At 43.6% G+C, this 16,799-nt stretch overlaps 1 protein-coding gene across 1 annotated transcript in view; it reads left to right on the forward strand.

Annotated features, from left to right (window-relative positions):
- LOC145396451 (uncharacterized) overlaps positions 1-16,799 on the forward strand; it is a 487,788-nt gene that overhangs the window by 451,498 nt on the left and 19,491 nt on the right. The window contains exons 10-14 of the mRNA XM_080269826.1: positions 6,049-6,199; positions 7,312-7,457; positions 12,052-12,214; positions 15,253-15,368; positions 15,878-16,079. Of these exons, the coding sequence (XP_080125952.1) occupies positions 6,049-6,199; positions 7,312-7,457; positions 12,052-12,214; positions 15,253-15,368; positions 15,878-16,079 (778 nt within the window). The remainder of the gene's footprint in view (positions 1-6,048; positions 6,200-7,311; positions 7,458-12,051; positions 12,215-15,252; positions 15,369-15,877; positions 16,080-16,799) is intronic.

Genomic DNA, 16,799 nt, shown 5'->3' on the forward strand with positions numbered 1-16,799 from the left:
AGATTGTGATGGAAGAGGTGAGAAATATTGTGGTGAACTGTGGTGAGGGGAAGAGGAAAAGGTTGAGAGTGGCAATTCTCTCGCTCTCTCTCTCTCTCACACACACACACACACACACACACACACACACACACACACACACACACACACACACACACACACACACACACACACACACACACACACACACACACACACACACACACACACACACACACACACACACACACACACACACACACACACACACACACACACACACACACACACACACACACACACACACACACACACACACACACACACACACACTAGACTCACTGACTAACCCAACACTGATGCCTCAACTCTCCAAAGATCACCTTTTCCTTGCTTCTCATTCCTCTCTCAGCCGTAATTTATCTTATACAGTACTAATTCAAGCCTCATTTACCATTCATTTCCCCTTAAGCCTTTCATGCTCGGGACAATTCTAGTGCTCAATTCGAGCGCATTCCACACGATTTTCTTCAGCTGTGAGTTGTAAAAGCTAATGGTGTTTATATAGTCACCTTTGGCCTTTTCTGAATCAAGATAATCCTATACCTTTGTCACTTTAAGTTGGCCCAGATTCTCGTCCTTTTGTTGGTTATGTCACGTAGCTGAATGACTGAAATAGACAGTGCTACGGCTCTACATCCTTCCCATAGCACTTCTTCGTGACTGACATTATAAATTAGTGTTAATCTGTGTTACACCCCAGCATTCAAGATGGAGAGGTGGTAAATGTAGGGCAAGTCAGAGTAAAAAGAGTATAGTAGTCTTTTGTTCTGGACGATAGTTGATTTTATGCAGCTGAGAGTGTGTCCTAGGAGCCTGTGAGTTATTATTCTGAGATGACGGCTTTTTTTCCTAGTTACTTCTGTTTATCCAGTCAGCCATTACTTATTTCACGACGAAGAGGTGTGGAAAAGAGAAGCCTTTAGTCTTTAACTTCACTGCTGTTTCCCTGAAGCACATTATCGGTCAGTTAGTCACATTCTCTCTCTCTCTCTCTCTCTCTCTCTCTCTCAGCATCAGGAAATTTACTGCACAGCTATTTCACAACGAAAAAAATTACGCAATGTTGTCACAAAGATATTACTTGAAAGAGCAGAAAAGTGAGCTATCTTTAACGTATCAAAATTTGTCTTCATCATTTTTCGCCATTTGATGAAAAGTAATAAAATGGAACGTAGTGGAGAATGAGATAATTTACATCTTTAAAAAACAGATTAGAAATGAACCTCGGATCATTTTTCAATCTTTAGAGGTTCACTCATAATTTTCATCAGTAAACGAACATACAATTTCCATTATTATTTTCACATTAATCTTTAAAAAGGGTAATAATTTTTCCGGTAGTAGCACCCACACCTGAGTACAAGAAGAGAGTGCAGCATTATTAACAGCTTAGCACCTTTTCCTTAGCGATTTATTTTTGGTTATGGCTGGTTCTTAGCCTTCTGTATGCTATTTTTGCAGAGTATGGCAATGTTTGAAGGATCTGTGTGACACAAAGTATGTTATGGTAAGGGAAATGAATCTCTTAGGGAAATGTGTTAGGGAACTTCCTCAGCCGAACAGATTATGGGCGTAGGACATTAACCCAGGAAATAAACAGAGCACAGTGAGCAGTATTTCAATGAGCAGTAGTTCAGTGAGCAGTATTTCAATGAACTTCAAAGGGAAACTGTCCAGCTGGAAATGATGACACTTAACAGATGATTCACAGTTCGGTACCTCGAAGCAGAATATTAATATAAACGTTTATGACGACTATGAATTATCGTTGTGGAAGTAGGTTAATATAACGGTTATAATACTGTGAGCAGCCCTGGGTTATCCTCGGCCACTCAGTAAGAAGAGAGAGGTGACGGGTTAGAGACGAGTGATTTTTGATACACTTACGCTGTCTGCAACCAACCGCATTTTTCTTTCTCTACCTGCGGCGAAGCCGACAGGTTTGTAAGTGATACATCTGGGGGATCGTATTTTTTTCTTCAAGGAAAGTTCAAATATCTGCTTTAGGTGAGCACAGAGCAACTTTGCTTATGAAACTGAAAGTTTCACAGCCTGAAATTTTGAGTTGATTTAACATGTCTGCTGTTGCGTCAGCTGATCCATCAGCCGATTATTCTGCAACTTTTAAATTTGGCCATAAGGAGGGATTTTAATAAACAATTTTATATTATATGAGCTTCAAAGACAGAAACATTTTGAAACTGGCTGCAATAGTTTCGCCGCAGGTCTGTGAAGAACAGTCTCTTCCTGTTTTACACAAACTTGGTCCAGATTCTCCTCCTGTTTGCTGCTTATTCCATGTATCTGGGAGGTAGAAACAGACAGTGCTTTGGCTTGACATCCTTTCCATGACATTTCTTTGTTACTGCTCAGCATTGAAGGTGGTGATTTGTCAGTCTTAGACCAGGTTAACAAAAAATTATAGAGTGAAAAGAGTAGAGTACAAAAACAGTAAAACTTTAATATTTTGTCATACTAAAGAACAAACTGCTTAACTCTATATTTTTTTTTTAATACGAGGAAGAAGGAACCAAACACCAGAAGCATTAACCCCTTTAATCCGATAACTTTTTTATTGGTATTTATTCTTGCAACCACTTGGGTATCTTATTCCATTTAAAACAGACTCACCAGTAGTAAACAGTTAAAAACGTCTGTCTTACTCTTTCAGTCCGGAAATTCTCTCAAAGCTGAATACCGTTGTTCGGTGCTAAGAAAAAAATTATACAAAATATGTCATTGGAGTAAAACAATTAAAAGTAATTATTCATATTACTTCTTATAATACCAAATTCATTGTCTTTCTTGTCCTGAGAGGAGCAACCAAGGATGTCCTACCTAAAGGATGACGCTTGTGTTTAGTTTGTTTTTTTCCTTTTTCGTTTGTCCGACTTTGGGCATAGGATTAATAACCCGTTCCCAGAGCCCCAGCAGTCTTTCTACACATTTCACCTCCACATGTCACCACTTCGGCGCTAACATCCACCGTCCATAATGAATACATGCTATGGCTGTCTCATACAGGACTGATGTAGTGATATTAGCAGGGATGTTGTTGTGGCATGTCGGCGGGTCTTATAGTAGATCAGTAAAGTCGGTTTTAACGAAATGAAAATTCTTACTCTATTCCCTGCCCCAGCCGGAATTCGAACCTGGGTCCACTGCGAATGCAGGCCATCTCTCTACCGCCTCGGCCACCGCTTCCCACATATCAGTTTAGCTTTTATCGTCATTCAGGATAAATATATAACCACCTGGATAATAATTACATGGTGTCACCAGTTTGGACTGCGCACGATTTCTCTCGATTATGTTTCCTGCCATGTTATCCATGTGCGTTTCGATGGGTTTTATACTCTCACGTTCAAAAAAGTTCGTCGACGCTTCTGTGACAGCTGTGGTGATGGAAGGTATTACAGGAGTGTGTGTGTGTGTGTGTGTGTGTGTGTGTGTGTGTGTGTGTGTGTGTGTGTGTGTGACAAACAGACAATGGCAGAGAAAAAGTGAGTGAGTGAGAAAAATATCAATACGAAGCATACAACAAAAAACAGAGAACATCGTATGCTCCCTGGCGTCGGGATTAGGAATGAAAAATAAGGAGAGCGGGACACATTGCCGGGAAGGGGGCTGTCGACGGAACTTTTGCTCTCGACTGTACACTTTCCCAGGCTTACATAACAACCCTTTGGTCAGAGGGGGTCCCGGAGCAGACGTAATGTGTGCCTAAGTGGACTGTACCCTCCTATTATCGTAATTTCTTTGGTACCACTGAGTCTAATGCTTTTAATGTGGTACGTTTTTTATTTTTAATTCTTCTCCTGCTACGTTTGGACCGTTTAATTCAGGCTTTTTTTTGGGGGGGCGGGGAGTGTACCATTTCATTAATCCGTTTACTGCCAGGGTCGCCTTCTCGCGATGGCGCTAATATATTCTGGTTCCGTTGCCCGAGGTGTACTGTACAAACGACCTTTATCTCCATCCCTATCCTCCGAAAGGAGGTGGTATGTGGACAGAAACAAGAGGGGAACTTCAGCCTGCAGTCCACCGGGTTCACGTTTAGAAGAGCTTGGGGTTGCATCTACTACTGTTGTTTATTCTACATTCCGTAGTATGTGTGAGTTTTATCCATTTAATTGTATGACGCGTTGATTTTATTCTTGCTACCTTCAGACGATTTGTTTAAGATACACTTTTCGTTAGCCCTTTTACTGCTAAGGTTCTCTTCTAACTTGAATATAATCTTTCGACTTCAACAACAAATAAAATAAATAGTACCTCTTCGGAGTAATAAAGTTAGGTAACGGATGATTCTCAGCAGACACGTTTTATTATCTAGCAAGTGACTGTTCTGTGAACCTCGTGGTGTGCTATTATTACCCCTTTCTAAGTAGTACAGGTGCTGGAGAGGGACGCCTTCACGTGGTGGCATCGGTATAAACAGGCAGCTCTGGTTATGTCAACATCCCTCAGTTCCTTCCCTATCCCCTGAGACAAGGATGGTGGACTGGAGGAAGGCGACAGCTTCTGCCTGCAGTCCACTGGGTTCACGTCCAGATGAGCTTAGAGTCTCAACAGCAACATCAACAACACAAACAACAAGTGGTACGAATTTTCAGAGGTCAACCCTTCGCCTACGAGTTTTATTTTTCCTTTGCCACTTCCATGCGATTCCATTCAGTTTAGGACAGACCTTTCGAACTGAGAAGGGAGAGGCACCAAACCAGGAACCATTCTAAACTGAGTTACTTAAGGTGCAAGGGGACAGCAAAAATAAATTACAGAAAGAAGTTACATAGTGAAAGGATTGTTGTTGTTGTTGCATCCCCTGGTTCATTTCGGTGTGAACCCAGTGGACCGCAAGAAATCGATGACTTCAACTGGACGCTCCCTGAGTTTTTTTTTTTTTTTTTTTTTTTTCTGAGGTGTTGTTGAAGGACTGTATGTGCTGTGACAGTGTAGTGCATGTGGTGAGTGTGTTGTGGTGTGGGGGCTTCACTGCAGTGTGAGCAAAGCGTGTTTTGTTTGTGAGTTGTATTGTGTGTGGGTATTGTAACAAGGAAGGGTGGTGGCCGCATCGCAGTCTGGTGTACTCTTGTCTCGCTGGGTAAGGTGATGTCCGAGGGAGTGAAAGGGATTAACTGTAGATATTCAGCGTCTTAACAGCAAGGTAGGCGTTGAGTGTATCTGTTATTTAAAGTATTTGTATTATGTTAATCACCACGTATTTACCTTTTACTTTATACCCATTAGTCAATAACATCCTTCTAAAGCATTTGCAGCTCTTTTTTTATCCAAGAAATTTAAGTTATCTCAAACGCATTTTTTTTCAGTAACGTCATTTGAAACCATTTGTAGCTGGCTGTTTTCCGCCATACCATTCTAATACTCTTTGTCCAGTCTCTCAACCTTACCTATTAACCCTCTCATCTAAAGATCATTATAAAACTCATGCTCCAACCCTAACATTCACATTAGTCATTCACCCGTAGTTCGGGCTTCCCCACTCCTCCATCTCAGCCACCGATATAATGCGTTTCACCCCTCCACTCATCCATTCATCCACCCAAATATCACGCTCCCCTCCCTTCCACACCTCCATTCGATCCTGCTCCGTTCTCCAGTCACGAAAACTCACAATAATTTTCACCCCCTCTGCTTTACCATCAAAGTGTATTCCACCCTCCTAAGGCTTCCTATTTCACTTTCCAAACAACCTCATATAACCTTGCAATTGGTGTCGGAGGAAGACGCCTTCACACGGCAGCATCTATATAGCCTGGCAGGGGAACAACCCTATGATATAAACGTTCTTTGCCTCCATCTTCATCCCCTGAAAGGAAGATGGTAGATCGCAGAAGAGGAGGAGGATATTCAGTCTACAGTCTACGGGGTTTAAGTTCAGATGACTCTGGGGCCACATCACAACTCACACTCCCTTTCACCATACAGACTTCCAGTTGTCGCCACCCTCACCAGATCTCACATTCCACCCTCACTTCTCCGCAGGGCCGACCACTGCACCGGGCGAACGTGGTGTCGAGCGGGGAGAGCCTGACGCTGCTACAGGTGGGCCACAAGGACGCCGGTCTGTACACCTGCCTCGCGTCCAACACGGAGGGCGATGGCCAGAGCAACGCCGTACCGCTGCACATTGACTGTACGTAGAGTTATGAGGATTTATGAGTATTTGTGTATATTGATGGATGTATATATGGCTTCATGTATAACTTTAGGAACTGCAGAGTGTAGTAGTGAAGTCATTTCATTTCAAAGCATGTACCAGTAACTTAGTAGCGTAGTTAGTCTAGGAATATTAAGTATTTCCTTTAATATACAGAATAGGCAATGCAATGTGTAATCTAAAACCAGAGGATTTAATTTGTCGAAGATAAAGGATGGAAACAAAGGATGAGTATATAGTAGGTGTTGGGGTACAGATCGAAAAATTATCAGGGTATGCAACATATAACCAAATCTTTAACCTATGGTCGCTGGTACAGCCAAGCGTCCACACGAATGGTATGTAATGAAATATGCTAATGTGTGTGTGTATGTGTGTGTGTGTGTGTGTGTGTGTGTGTGTGTGTGTGTTCAAATTCTTGGTTATTGTGTGCATGCATTTGTGAGTACACCAATGTCAGCTTGTGTATGTACTGTATATATGTATATGTATGTGTGTCTATACTTGTGTGTATGTATTATGTGCATGGTGGCACTTGGGGGTGCCCACCATCCACTCGCCCGATGTAGTGCTACTTTCACGGGTTCTAGACGGAGTGATAAGCCAGATGTTTTCCTGTTCAAAAAGCCAGTTATCACCTTGAATGGTAACTGTATGAACAAATGAAGCCTGGTGATTTAGTGGATTAAGGAGCTCCAGCTGGATGGGGCCCTTTAGGGTTTACATCCAGTGGGCGGGTTGGGGCTTACTGCCACCTAATCACACCCAGTGGCAAGCGAGGCTAACCAGCCTTGCCTAAATGTCAGAACTGAGCAACCTAACCCTGGGTCCCTAAATTTATAGTAGGTCGGAAAAAGATTGAATGACTGCATAGAATAGTATACTGTATTATGGTTTGTATTCCAAGTGGCATACGTGGCAACGTAGCACCTTCTCCTGAGCTGTTTGTTTTTCCTGTTACGCCTTAGCATTGTCTTTTATGTTGCTAATATTAGTTTAATTCGGCCATAGTTTGCAGAATGAATCACAAAGGAAGAAGTGTTACGAAGCTTAGAGTCTTAGCATCTCACTAACTCTTCACCCCACAGACGCGCCGGTGTGTGCGTGGGAGGGGGCACGGGAGGTGGTGGCGTGGGTGGGGGAGAGGGTGGAGCTGGAGTGTCAAGTAAACGCCTCCCCTCCCTCCGTCACCTACACCTGGCACAGCGTCACCTTCACGCCTAATATGGAGCAGGTAGGTGGGAGGCTGAGGGCGTCACATTCACCTGTAGTCTGGGCAATGAACGGGCAAGAGTTTGGCCAATAGACTGACAAAAGTTTGGCAATGAATGAGCAGGAGTTTGGGCAAAAGATTGGTATGAGTTTAGGCAATGAAAGGGCAAGAGTTTAGGCAGTGGATAGGTATCAGTTTGGGCAGCGGATGTGCAAGAGTTGGGGCAATGGGTGGGCAACAGTCTGAGTAAAAGATGGACATGAGTTTAGGCAATGGAGGGGCAAGAGCTTAGGTAATGGGTGGGCAAGATTTGGGACAATAGATAGACAACAGGTTGGGCAATGAATAGACAAGAGTTTGGGCATTGAATGGCCAACAGTAGGGCAATGGATGGGCAAGAGTTGGGCGATGGATGGGTAAGAGTTTGGGCAGTGAATGGGCAAGAGTTTGGGCAATGAAAGGGCAAGAGTGTGGGCAATGAATGGGCAAGAGTTTGGGCAGTGGATGGGCAAGAGTTTGGGCAATGAGTGTGGTGCAGGCGTTAATGATTCACTAATGAGCAAACATTTGGTTGAGGGGACAGGTAATTAGGGGCGTTGATGTGGTCCGGTCATGCGCACACACCTTTCCTCACACACACACACACACACACACACACACACACACACACACACACACACACACACACACACACAGGTGGCATTATTTTCACGCACACGCTTTTGTTTCTCTCTCTCTCTCTCTCTCTCTCACTCTCTCTCTCTCTCTCTCTCTCTCTCTCTCTCTCTCTCTCTCTCTCTCATTTTGTGTTTTATTCTTATTGCCACGTAAGAAAGAAAGATTAGAGGAGCAACAAGAAAGAATGAAGAAAAAAAACATTCCATAATAAAAATGAATGTCACTCTCATTACAACACAACACATAACCACAAAAGCTATACCACATCCTCCACATAAGCCACAAAACCCAACATCCACATTCTCCACATCACTAACCACAAAACTTAAAACACATGTACCACACAAAAAGACAACATCCACCACACAAAAACCCAACATCCACCACACAAAAACACAACATCCACCACACACAGACTCAACATCCACCTCACAAAGACATAACATCCACCACAGTAACCCAACATCCACCACACAAAAACGCAACATCCACCAGACAAACACTCATCATCCACCAGAGCAACCCAACATCTACCACACAAAAAATAACCCACCACCCACCACGCAAAAGACCCAAGCGTCCACCACATTCAGGCACGTATTTACCACACTCAGACACACACATTCGCCACACAAAAGCCCAACCTGCACGAAACTAGGCACGTATTTTGTTTTCTGGCAGTGAAGCCGTAGAAGAGAGGCGTTGGGGCAAGCATTATGATGGGAACAATAGGGGGTACCGCAGCCCTACAGCGTAACCAGCGGGGGTATTGTTGGGGGGGACGCACCTCCACTCACAGATAGCGCGTATCTTTTCACTCCATTGTTAGAGCCAGTTCCCGTTTTCAGAATATCTCGTCAAATCGCCTCTCATATTCGTTTTTATATATATTTTTTCCCTGTGAAGAAACTATTTCCTTTATCCTTCAAACTTCGGCTCAGATCACAGAAGATCCAAATACCATGCCAAAATACGTAAATACCAACACACACACACACACACACACACACACACACACACACACACACACACACACACACACACACACACACACACACACGACAGTATCATCATCTTCCTCTCTGCCTCATCCAATGCCAAAAGCACCAGGATATCGTCAAGGCTGCAGTACATGCTCTCGAGGATCCTCACGTCCCTCGTCTTGCAGTGCCACCATCATCATGCAATATGGCTCTCACCTTGCAGTATGCCTCACCGCTTGCAATACGTCCTTTGACAACACTTCCCTCGGCTTTGAATGTGACTCTCAGTGTGCAATACGGCTCCCGGTTTGCAATACGACCCTCGATTTGCTGTAATACTCATCTTGCAATACGGCCTTGGTTTGCAATACGACTCTTGGTTTATAATACGACCCCCTCCTAATGCGATACACGGCTTACAGTACAGCATATGGTCTATAATACGATTACTGGAATAAGACCTCCGGCTTTCAGTACGACCCTCAGCTTGCAATACGACCCTCGATTTGCAATACAGCTCGCGGCTCTGCAACACAAACCTCCTAAACGGCATTACAAAAAAAAGACAAGACATTACACCCAGTTTTTACATCTTTAATATGATTCTTTAGTTGATTTTATTTTGACTACAGTTGATTTTTACTTCTAAGGCTCTGATGGGCGGAAGGGATGATATATTATAAGCATTAAGCTTTTTGTTACGAGAAATATCTGTTTATCTATCTGTCTGTCTATCTACCAATCTATCTATCTGTCTATCTTTCTGTGTCTATGTCTATCTCTGACAACGTTTCACACACACACACACACACACACACACACACACACACACACACACACACACACACACACACACACACACACACACACACACACACATAAATCCTGCTTTACCTAAGAATAATATAACCACCAGAAACATATCACCAAGAATTTATCCCACAAGCAAAACACATCACCTTGACACATAACTCGCATTTCTGATTTGTTGCACATGATATACCTGCCTGCAACAAACACTTCCCAGAATCCAATCACTGTCCTCTCAACCACAATCGTTTATTTCTGTCATTTCCAGTCACTTATCATCCAGCAATCCCTTTCTTGTTACAGTACTTCTCGTGCCCTTCTTACAGTGCTCTCATTGCAGTAATCATTCCACTAAACACACACACACATACATACATACATTAACACACACACACACACACATACATACATACATTAACACACACACACACACACACACACACACACACACACACACACACACACACACACACACACACACACACACACACACACACACACACACACACACACACACACACACACACACACACACACACACACACACACACACACACACACACACACACACACACACACACACACACATTCTTCCGATATGCATTCTGGCAAGCGTTCCATCTACTTGTAAATACACACCTCGAAGGCACACACACACTTTATCAACAGAAAATATGAAGCCAACATCTTATTATATAATTGAGAGAGAGAGAGAGAGAGAGAGAGAGAGAGAGAGAGAGAGAGAGAGAGAGATACTAGGACATCAAGAATGGATTCCCTCACTGTCTTAAAATGAGACCAGTGCATATTGGAAACCAGTAATTTGTAACAGAGTATACTGCCCCCCTAAAAAATAAGTACTGAATTAACAGGACTTCAAAATGACTATCGTTATTTTAGCTTTGCATACGTATAATAAAAAAAAAAAATGTATTAACGTTGCACATCTGACATTCGTGTCCCGGTAACATTGCGCGTCATTGTTATTCTGTTTTCACTTTCCCGGAAAAATAATCAATCATGCAGCACCGACGCACGCGAGCACACACACACACACACACACACACACACACACACACACACACACACACACACACACACACACACACACACACACACACACACACACACACACACACACACACACACACACACACACACACACACACACACACACACCTATTCATCATCTCTCAAACCACTGGACACGGTGATGATATTTTTTAGCTTAATTTGGCCATGATCAGGTTATTTCTTTTGTTACGATATAGGTCATGTTAGTAAAATTAAGTAAGGATGTGTGGAGAATAGTTTATAGAAGTTGGAGGTAGTGAGAAAGTGTGTGTGTGTGTGTGTGTGTGTGTGTGTGTGTGTGTGTGTGTGTGTGTGTTTTGGTAGTCATTCCCCATTGTACTTCACTCCGATGACGTCTTTATCAGCTCTTCTCGCTATCCTCAAACGACTTTCTCAGGTGAGGGGAGACTTTTGGCATTGGAGGGGTTAGTCGTAGGCTAGTCAGCGCCCTTTCTTGTAGAGGACCTTCCTGAATTTAGTATAAGTATCTGCTGTTAACAAGAATAATTTTACATCAAGGAGTATTCACAAGGTCCAGCTCCCAGACTCTGCAGTAGACCTAAGGGCAGAACCTTTGATCTTACCTTGTGACCTTGACCTTCGACCTTTTGTTCTCAGTCAAATAACCTCTTCCATGGGTGACTCTGAAGCCCTAAATCATTCTTGGTCCCCATCGAAATAAAACTGTTTGAGCTGTAGGGCTGCATTGTTACCTTTTCCCTGTGACTTCTGTTAAATGAAATAAGCCCATCTTTGACTAATCCTCCATCATTCCACCAAGTTGGGTCTAAATCGGATCAGAACTATATGAGTTGACCTTGCCTGTGACTTTGACCTTTAACCCGTTGTTCTGAAATAATAATAATAATAATAATAATACTTGACTGACACACATCCTTGCCACCAAGTTTAACTCAGATCGAATAAAAATTGTATGATATTTTTCGCACACCAGTGGAAAGACACGCACGGCGAACAGTACAACAATTTTCCGAACTCCACGCGCGGGTATAAAAAAAAATATATGCCCTTAGACTGTAGGTGTTAATGCATTTTCTTGGCCGCCACAGATTCGGTCGGAGATGCAACACGACGACGAAGGCCTGAGTTCCGTGGGGTGGGTGGTGGCGGAGGCTGGCAATAGTACGGGGGGCGCTCAGAGGGTCGAGTGTCAGCCCAGGAACGAGATAGGAGAGGCCGACCATCCCTGTGTCTTCACCATCGTCACGGTCGGTAAGTTGGGCGAAGGAGAGGGTGCGTGAAAGGAGGAACAGACAGATAAAAGGTAGAGAAAGAGAGAGGGAGAAGGAACGAGAGAAAGATGAGAGGGAAAGCGAGAGAGAGGAGAAAGGATGGATAGAAAGCTAAGAGAAGGCTAAACAGAGAGGCTTTATCATTTTTGCATCTTCACCATCGTCACGATCGGTAACCTGGGCGAAGGAGGAGAGGGAGAGTGAAAGAGAGAACAGACAGGCAAAAAGCAGAGAGAGAGAGAGAGAGAGAGAGAGAGAGAGGGAGAACAGAAAGGTGAGAGAAGGCTAAATGTGAGGCTCTGTCATATTTTGCATCTTCATTATCGTCGCTGTTGGTAAGTAAGAAGGAAAGTGAATGGGATAAATGGACAGGCGGAAGGAAGGTAGAGGGAGAGGGAGAACGAGAGGGAAAAGGAGATGGAGAACGAGGAGGAGAGGGAAGAAAGAGAAGGAGAGGGAAAGGGGAGAAACAGAGGGAGAGGGAGAACGACGGTAGGGATGGAGAGGAAGAAGGAGGGATGGGTAGAAAGTTGAGAGGGGACTGAGTGAGACGCCCTACCGTTCTTCAAACTTCATCGTCTCGTCGGTAAGTTGGGAGGAGGAGGAGGAAGGGGAGACTAAAAGCTGAAGGGGTAGAGAGGGAAGGGAAATAGATGTGGGGAGAACTAATGGGGAGGAAGTGATGTAGAAAGGGAGGTGAGCCAGAAAACCTATCATTCCTGTCTTCACCTGCCTCACGCTCGACGAAAAGCAATAGAGGGGAGAGAAAAATGAGAAATAAGTAGGAGGAGGAGGAAAGAAAACATAATGGCAGAAAGACAAGAGGGGCTGAAAGTGAGGTTCTGTCATTCTTGGGTCGTTATCATCGTCACAGATGGTAAGTTGGGGGAAGGAGAGGGAAAGGAAGATCGAGATGGAGGGAGAGGACAAGAAGAGGGTAAGAGGAATGGAGGGGGAGTGAACTAGGGCAAGGTAAAGAAGTAGAGAGAGAGAGAGAGAGAGAGAGAGAGAGAGGTCAACAGGCCTTGGAGGATGAAAAAAGTCGAGTGTTTTGTTTACATCATTATCTTGTCTTCAGCATTGTGAGTTGGGTGAAGGAAATGAGGTAGATGGAAAGAAGAAGGGGGAAATAATGAAAGAAATGGAGAAAGAGGGATGAAGAGGGAAGAAAGGTGGAATGAGAGAAGAAACGGAAGTGATGGGATAAAAGAAATTAATAAAAGGGAGAGATGAAATTGTTAGAAAGTCAGTGAAGAAAATGGTATCAGAGAAGGAGAGAGAATGAAAGGAAGAGAAGAAATGAAAGGGAAAGAGAGAACGAAATAAAAATCCATATGAAAGGAAGAGTGGCAGTAAAAGAACCAGAAAATGAATGAAAAACATAGGCAACGCTGCGCTGTTGCAACCCTCCATCTAACCAAACACATACCCTCCCCGCCTATCCTGCACACCTAACTCAGCGCATAACGGCCTCCCCCCCTCCCCGTAAAACACATAGACAGCAGATCGCGTTGAAAAATGAGAATTTTTTGGTTTTTACTTTTTCATTATTAAAAAAAGAAAAAAACGACTAAGACAGCATTCTACCAATCGAAAGGCACCAGTTCACTATAAGACACATAACCGTAAAATTTCATGACTCCGTAGTTAATACTTTCTGAGATTTGCTCCTGAAACGAAATCTCAACGCCACTAGCTCATGTTGATCCCAGTGACAACAATACCCTCCTCCGATTTCGTCGAGTGGAGGGTAAAAAAGAATACAAAGGATGGAAAGTTGAAATAAAAATAAAGCCGAGAAAGAGAAACAGGAGAGTAGAGATGGAAAAAAAAAAGCACGTCCCTCTTGACTATGCTTTCTGTCAGTCAAAAAAAAAAAAAAAAAAAAAAAAAAAGGAGGAAACAAGAGGATTGGAGGATCAAGAAGAACGATAACAAAAACTTGGGAAAAAATGGGGAAAAGAGGATGAGAGAGAGAGAGAGAGAGAGAGAGAGAGAGAGAGAGAGAGAGAGAGAGAGAGAGAGAGAGAGGCGAGTGAAGGATGAGGAAAGAGTGTCAGCCTAGGAATGAGATCGGATGGGCGGATGTATAAAGAAATGCATATATTATGTTAGAGAGAGAGAGAGAGAGAGAGAGAGAGAGAGAGAGAGAGAGAGAGAGAGAGATTGTGTTTCCTTTAAAACATGAGGATTGGAGGATCCTGAAAAATGAGAGTCAAACGTCAGGCAAAAAAAAAAAAAAAAAAAAAATAGGGGAAGGATGATGATCATGATAGAGAGAGAGAGAGAGAGAGAGAATCACGGCTCTATCACTGGGTACACATATTAGAGGAATAAATATAACCTCTTTAACGTTCCTTAGGATGTACGAGACTGCTTTCATCTTGAAGTGCTTGGCGGTGGGGTCGCCTCTTTTGTACCTAAATTCTGAGAAGCGGAGTATCAGTCCCTCACATTTATTTATACTGAGCTACGGGAATAAGCTAGAAGTGGATGAAAATTTGCTCCATGATAAGGTGGACAAAAGTATAATATAAAAAGCTTATATTATCCACGTCCTGGGCACCACCTCTCGTCTCTTCCATCCGAGGTGTTAGCGGAAATAGAGTTGTCCAGGCCATGAGAGGATTAGAAAGCCAGTTCTAAATCCAAACCACGTACCAGCCAACATCTTGCATGCCTTTTGCCTCCTGTGTGTTAGCCGGCGGAAATGAGTATTGGAGTTGTGCCACCCATGAGATGGTTAACTACTTCAGCAAGGCTACATGTCTTACTGATTTATGCTTGCCATCTCCATACAATTTTTTTTTTGCTTTTTGAAGACCTCTTTCAGTGATGGAATAAATTAAGGCGTATATAATTACTGTTCGGAAATTCCACCATTAGTCTATTAAGAAGTCTTAGGACAAAAGAAAGTAAAAGTACCTAATCGGATTAAATGAGTTAAAAAGCCTATCTGATCCAGCTCTAAACCCAGACTACGTTCCGGCCACCACCTCTCACCTTTTTCTCTCCCAGGTGAGCCCAGCGCCCTCACCGGCTGCGACTACCACGACGTAACCACCGACTCCGCCGCGGTCACCTGCTCTCCGGAAATCACCATGGGACACCTAGCACACACCTACCACATCGAGGTTAGTACAGCAGTGGATAGATATTTATAATGGGTTCACAGTCTCGCTAGGTTTACAGAAATATGTTACGTTTGAAGGTTATAATATGTTTGAAAATTGTAGTATGAGAAGGTAGGTTAGTTTAAGAAAATTAAGTTCACGATTTACTCCCACATAAGGAAAATGAAAGCTGCAGTTCTGTATGCTTAGACTTTTTCACACAGTAAATGCAAATTCAACTTGACTTTGTAGATACCCAGTGTAATGAAGGCCGATTTCCCCCAAAAGCTAATCCAACTTAACCTAGCTTAATCTAACCCAACCCAACCTCATCAGCTAAGCGAGCGTGGGGTGCAAATGGGAAAAAGTAAACCTAAACTAACCTAAACAAATCCAACCTGACATAACTAAACCGAATCAAACCTTACCTAACCTAACCTGACCTTAAAGTCTATCCAAACCAACCTAACCAAACCTGAACCAGTCTAACTTACCTTAGCCTAACCTACCTCAACCTCTCTCTTCACCAGATACGCGAGGGTGGGGTGCTGGTGGGGGCCTACAACAACAGTCAGCCCAGGTTCAACCTCACCTCACTGGCCCCAGGACGCGACTATCAGGTGTCCGTCTATGCCTCACACGCCAGAGCCAAGGGACCGCACACCACACTACTGCTCAAGACGCACACCCCCATCGCGAAGGAGGTGGCACCGAAGAGAGTACCTGTGGACTGTGAGTGTTGGCAGTGGGGTTGGTAGTGGGGTTGGTTAAGAGGTTGGTAGTGGGGTTAGTATGGGGGTTGCTGGTGGGTCAAGTAGTGGGGTTGGCTGGGCTTTGGTAGAGGGGTTGGCAGTGGGGTTGGCTGGTTGGTTGATAGAGTAGGTGGTGGTGTTGGTATAGGGGTTGTACTGGATTGGTAGAGGGACTGGTAGCGAGGCGGATACGATGGTTCAGTACTTGAGTTTGTAGAGTGGTTGAGCAGTATGGCTGAATGTTGGTAATGGCTGACAATAGGGTTGGTAGAGAGACAGGAAAAAGTTTGTTAGGAAGGATGGAAGGCATTTCTGCAGGATTTTGGCTTCAGTATTGGTAGTGGTTGTTACGTGGGGTTGGTAGTGAGACTGGAAGGAGTTTGGTAGGAAGGATAAGAGGGAGTTTGGTAGGAAGGATGATGGAAGCGACTGCAGAATTGTGGCTTGGCAGGGAGGATTAAGTGGATTGGTAGGACATGTTTGTGGTGGAGCTGGTAGGAAGGTTTGGTAGGTGTTTGTGAGGGTGTTTGGTGAGGTTTGTGGGGATATCAGCTTTTGTTTTTGTGAAGGTGTATTTATAAAGGTGTGAGGTTATGTATATATAGATCTTTATAAATGTGCTGAGATGTTTGTGAAAGAGAGAGAGAGAGAGAGAGAGAGAGAGAGGGTGTGTTTATGATGGCATCAAATAACATTACTT

Source organism: Coenobita brevimanus, chromosome 38 (genome assembly GCF_032717465.1).
Source record: "Coenobita brevimanus isolate Jiangsu-jjx chromosome 38, ASM3271746v2, whole genome shotgun sequence".
Taxonomy (NCBI): domain Eukaryota; kingdom Metazoa; phylum Arthropoda; class Malacostraca; order Decapoda; family Coenobitidae; genus Coenobita; species Coenobita brevimanus.